The sequence below is a fragment of the Cydia pomonella genome, chromosome 6 (genome assembly GCF_033807575.1).
Source record: "Cydia pomonella isolate Wapato2018A chromosome 6, ilCydPomo1, whole genome shotgun sequence".
NCBI classification, from domain to species: domain Eukaryota; kingdom Metazoa; phylum Arthropoda; class Insecta; order Lepidoptera; family Tortricidae; genus Cydia; species Cydia pomonella.
Genome location: NC_084708.1, coordinates 13706772 through 13712791, shown reverse-complemented (window position 1 = coordinate 13712791; position 6020 = coordinate 13706772). Strand labels below are relative to the sequence as shown.

The 6020-nt window shown below is 36.0% G+C and overlaps 1 protein-coding gene across 1 annotated transcript in view; it reads right to left on the bottom strand.

The window, feature by feature from the left end:
• Positions 1–4243: 4243 nt before the first annotated feature.
• LOC133519031 (uncharacterized) overlaps positions 4244–6020 on the bottom strand; it is an 81576-nt gene continuing 79799 nt past the window's right edge. The window contains exon 8 of the mRNA XM_061852894.1: positions 4244–5918. Coding sequence (XP_061708878.1) covers positions 5755–5918 — 164 coding nt within the window. The 3' untranslated portion in view covers positions 4244–5754. The remainder of the gene's footprint in view (positions 5919–6020) is intronic.

Here is a 6020-nt window from a genome sequence, read left to right as displayed (position 1 = left end):
TTGTGTGTATCATTCCCCACTCGCATGCATGTATTTGCCATTTATAGTCGAAGAAATATGAATTGCACCGATAAGTGCTAGCGCTAATGGCTCTTTTACAATTAGGGTTATAAAACAATTAGCATCCGGTTTTCGCTACCGTCACATGTGCGAAGGTGAAAACGAACGAAGGCTGTAGTAATGAAACAGCCAAGACACATATTTTGACTAAGGTGTAGCATTTGTGAAGTTAGGGCTTGTAGAGTAAGAAGCTTGGCTCTACAGGAGATCTCATAACTTTTTGTCAGTGCGAGCCTTATGGTTTCGTCTTGGCAATATTTTTCATGAAAATGTTTTTGGTGGGATTTCACTTATTTTTGTATGTTGCTTAAGGCTATCTTCCATTCCCTAATTTAAAGGGTTTCAGGGTAATTGACTAAAATACGTATCTGCAGGGCTAAGATGGTCGGCTCTCTATCATTTGTCACCACGCCCGTCACGTTGTAACAAGTACGTATGTGCGAAAGAAAAGAAACGGGCATAGTGACAAGCGATAAAAATGGAACCATGCTGCCACTTTTTGAGGGCATTTTTATATAATCTGCTTTTTTACCCGACTGCCAAAGGGAACATTGCCCTCCGGTAATGTTTTTCGAGTGTATGTATGTATGTCTGTTTCTTTGTGGCCTCCTGTAGCCTAAACGGCTTGATGGATTTTGATGTATGAGGTATCGTTAGATTCGTCTTGATTCGTTTTTTTGGGGGTAACTAAAGTTATAAATAAAAAATATAATTATTATAAAAAAAATCAAGTTTTTGATTTTGATCATCAGTGAGTGAGTGAATGAGTGACGAAATCGGGGTGTTTTAGATATGAATAAAGTCTAAAGTATAAGAGATATGCAATTGAAAATTTGTATGCTTTATTAACATGATTTTTTGACACCATAACCCGAGTCCACTATTGACATCATAGCCCAGGAATTTTTTTTATCTGGTAAAATCCAAACCCAAGTTATAAGAGTACAAAAAAACGACGAAGCGGTTCGAGAAAAGGTAGGTAGTGCCTTACACTTCGCTTTGCTCGACTTGACGTTTGGCAGATAAGAATTTAGTAAAGTAGAAGACCCACTACTTTGTAATAAAATATTTATCCAATTTCATCAGCATGCGTCCTAACCATACTCATCTACGCATCTGAATCGTGGACAACTTCAAACAAGAGCGTCGCTAAGTACGATTTTCGTGAGAGTCAGAATGGCGGGTGTACCTAAATAAAATTAAATGAAAACCATACCATATTTTTGTAATCTTCTACTTTGTACTATTTAGTACCTCCTTTAAAAAAAATTCTACCTCACGGTACTTAAAGTTATCACCAAAAAACAGGTCACCCGCAATCCTGACAGTCAGAATGGCGGGTGTACTTTATTACGCTATGTTCCCGTGGTTATTGATAAAAAGCCAAATTTTTGTACCTTTTTTGTACCTTCATATTCAATTATAATACGAGTCATTTTATTTTTGGTTTCCAAGTTTTACTCATTTAATATTTTGCTTGCTATTACAATTTTGCAGGCGTTATAATTTTTCAAATTATCGATTTCATTTTTAAGAAAAAACGCTAAGGTACAATTATTTTTATTACGCCAGGATTTAGTACCTTTAATGTTTAATCTGTTAAGTTCAAATAACTCAGTAAATCATTCTGACTCTCACCGATTTTCGGAGTGACCTGGAGGGATCGCATGACTAAAGAAAGGGTTCTCGAGCTTGTCGACTGTATCACTGCCATCCAAAAACACCGAAGGTTGCGGTGCCTGCGCCATGTTCATGTTCTATAGACCCAGATAGACTTCCCCGGGCAGTGATGCTGAGTGAAATTTATGCGCCAAAAGACTGGCGGCGCAGACAAGAGCGGAATGGCGTAAACTCTTACATGATGGCATGCCATCGCCATCGCCATGGCGAAGCATGTCAAATCTGGCTCGATGACTCAAAGCAGAAAAGACTTCAGACTTCACAGGAACCATCAACAGATTCGCGCTTCATTTGTGATCTTTAGGCAGGAAGTGCCGTGCTGTGATTGGGACGTTAGAGCCACAGAAAAAGATGTGCCGCGCCTCCGATCTCAGACGGCGCACAGACCTCTTGTTAAGATACTGTCGCTGCAACCACATCATCTGTTGTAGCATATGAAAGTTATAAAATGAATTTTTCATTGAAGATTATAAGTACAGACCTCTCCTTAAGAAACTGTCGCTGCAACCATCATCTGTGTTAGACAATTATGAGAGTATCATGTAAAGATTTAAAAATGAAATTGTCATTGAAGATTATAAGTAGGTAGGTACTTACCAACTTACCACTCCTATTCTAAAAAAATATTAAATAACCTCCTGAGACCTCCGGAGGAAAATTTATTCTCATATATCTATTACAGAGTTTTGACTCTACATACAGTGCTAAAGTTAAAATTTGTCTGAAGAAGATGGCGTCATCGGGCCTCAGGAGAGTTTAACAATCTTGTTTATAGAACTTATTTGGAGCGTAAGTGGAATATTTCAGTTAGTATTTGAAACTCGAATAAGGTTAAGTACAACTATGAATAATTTGGTGTCTTTCAAATATTTTTCATTTTATTGGAATTACACCAAATACTGTAAGACATGTTTTGTGACAAATTTAAGCTTTCATATAAAACTTAATTTATTTATTTTCGGTGGGGTACTAATTGAGATAGTCGACAAAATTTATATATTCTCATTTGTCTGCTGACTGATGTGACTGCCGCCATAAACGAGGCGGGGACAGAAGGAAATTCTTCATATTCCCAGACGGGAATATTTCACATAATTTGATGCCCAGAGTGGTATTGTTTATTTCGTTTAAAATGTCATATTAACATTTTCTATTGTAGTCTCTCTGGTCTCTGCCATTAAAAAATCAATATAGATTTTTTCTTAATTTTCAGTTACGTTTTAGAGGTTGGCTAAGGGCAGAGTGTACAAGTGCCACCAGAAACGTCAAACTAATAAAATATGACCTTAATAATGAAACGGCCATAATATGTATCTGGATCTAGGATAAAGTTAGACGCCCTTTTTATATAGGAACCTAAGCTTCTTCGTTTTCTATAAGTATGTCAAAGAAATCGGCCACTAAAATGACATTATCCTGTCACTCGATCTGAATAGCCAAGAAATAGGTATTCTTGCGCCATCGGTGTTGTCATTCATTGATTGTATTTTCTACTTATGTTCATGAAATAATAAATACAATAATTTTCTCAGCTTCAACAGTGCACGAGATCCTCATTTTTTTTATTTTTTGATAGTTTGTGTGTTGTGCTTGAGTGCTGACCGAATAGGATCAAAAATCTTGCTTGGAAATCTGCCGTAAGTCCTAAAGCAATACATTTTTATGAACATCTAATTAAGTTCCAGTAATGTACATGAGCTATTGCTGTTTCAAATCAGGTTATCATGTAATGTTACTACTTTGTTTTACCGCTCGCAGGCATTTTATGCAAGTAAATTTACACTTACCCCGCGGTCTATGTAAAATCTTGAAACAAGATGCAGGAACCCGTTTCATGAAAGCTGACAGTGAATACCATCGGTGATCTCATTTAAATAAAAATAGTATGAGGGATGCCTTGTACAGTCACCATCAGATAAATCAGAGCTGCCGAGGTGCTCAAAAATATCTGGGCATGCACTCTAAGTAAGAGAATTTTTTTAGATTAGTATAATAAAATAGGGAGTGTTTGTTTTTTTTAAATTTTAGTTGGTTCGAGTCCTGGGCGAGGCAAGCGAGTTTTAGAAAATCTTTGAATGCAGTTTTGTTTCTTTTTAAAAATAAAGGAATGTCTTCTTTAAGTAAAATGAGCCAGCTTAAGGATTTAAGCTAGTTTCCCTCCAGGGCCCGACTTATCTTTCCACACTGTATAGCTCCATATACAACATAAGAAATAGAGCAAAAACAAGTGTTGTATGGAAAACTTAAATTTGCTGATTTTTTTTACCTAAGGTATCTGAAGCTACATTAACTAATTATAGGATTAGATATACCTTATCCTATTGTACAAAGTTTCAGAGCTATATAGCTAGTCATTTTAACATGTGAGCGTAATAACTACGTTTGTATGGAGATCCGAGCTTGCTGGGGACTCTTATGACATCATAATTTGCATAGAATTCCTTAGGAAGTAAAGTCTAACAAGTTTTTGCGATGAAAGCGACTAATAATAAAGTAGACAATAGACGAAAGTAAGTAGTTTATTATTATTATCATTACAAGAAAATAATAATATAATTAGGTACAAAATATAAATAACGGTCTGCAACATTATTTTCCTTACGCTTACAAAATCAATAAATAGGACAATTAAGGTTTTTAACAATAGAAAAAGGGCTAACAGAAATAGGAATATGCACAATAACGAATAAATTGCATAATATTTATTTTGAAAAATACTAATGACAACAAGTAGTAAGTATATTCTTAGTTATGTACAACTTATTCTAAGACTAATTGCTACAAATAGTGGTAAAGTAAGATTTAAATAGCCTAAACGATCATGGCAAGTACCGCTATATATTGTAGATGTAGAATAATACAGTATGTAATAAAAATGAGTTTTCTTTTAACCCATTTCCACACCACCACATACGCGCCAAATAGAATTTCAACCTTAGTAATCCGATTTAAGGTACACATTAGATTGCTCTTTCGGGAAATGTGACTTGTCTTCAAATGAATCTTCGAAGCTGAATAAATTGTAATATATTTGGATTTTTTGGGAAAATCGTGTATATTGTTGCGGCCTGGAAAAGGTTTAATGGTTAATAAAGTAAATCTACTCAGTGAACGAATTGAACTAACAAAGACTTTAAAGTATATATACATGTGTAAATAGAAAGGATGGGTATATGCAAAAGGAAGTTATACTATAACTTTTACTTTTATAAAGAAAAACTAGAAAGAATATAAATGTAAATACGTAGTACTAAAGTCATATCTAGTCTGCCCAACAATACAAGTGCGTAACTCATTAGAGAAATGCGAGGAATTCAAAATCTGAATGTGTGTTATTAATGTTATTATAGTGACTCAATTTTTTGGCCAGACTATACAATACATACCTATATAAAGCGCGTATATCGAATCATTCTGATGAAGATTAGGTAAATTTCAGACCCAAAGAGTGCCATCTTCTACAAGATCAGATTGCTGCAAACACGTAGCTTTAAGTACTGCGCCAAAATGCAGGCAATAAGCATCTCCGTTTGCCATTCCACTGTCTAGACTAGCAAATACATTCCTATTAGCTTCAACCAATAAAGTTTAAATATTTTAAAATAACGAAACAGTCTTCAAGAGCTCCTAAAACGATAAAATGTTATATTTCCATTTAGTTTAGGGATAAATTGGCACAACGTTATGTACATCGAATCTACTGACTAAATGAAGGGAGTAAATTGTGTTTGTACAAGGAGCGGGCCGGGCTCTCGCATCCGACGCACTTCGCTAAATTGAATGGTGTCAGTTAGCATCTTTTTATTCTCCCGTTCAGTAAACGTTCAGATAAACGGCTCTCGTTAGGCTGAGTGCTAACCGGATCTCGCGCACGCGTCGCCTAATTAATTCAGCCCAGGGCCTTCCAATTTCCCCGCACTGCCTATTTTCAACAAAATACTCCAATAGTGAATAGGCCACACAAGTCTCATTCTCTTAAGTATTCACCTAATCATGCGTTTAAATAAATGTAGATTATTTCCCTACGGGGTTTCTCAACACCAAAGTGACGGGACCGGCTGGAAGCGCCTTGAGCGCTGCCCAGGCCTGAGTACGCGTGAATCCCTCCATCGACGTTCCTCCCGCTGAAAGAAGTTCAGCACCGACTAGAATATGTCCACTTTGTGCTGCCGCTCCACCTGGAAAAATGAATTAAGAATTATGTACCTAATCGAAAAAAATCCCTATGTGCATTAAAATCTCATACAATAACTATACCCCTTTTAGATTGCTAGGAGATT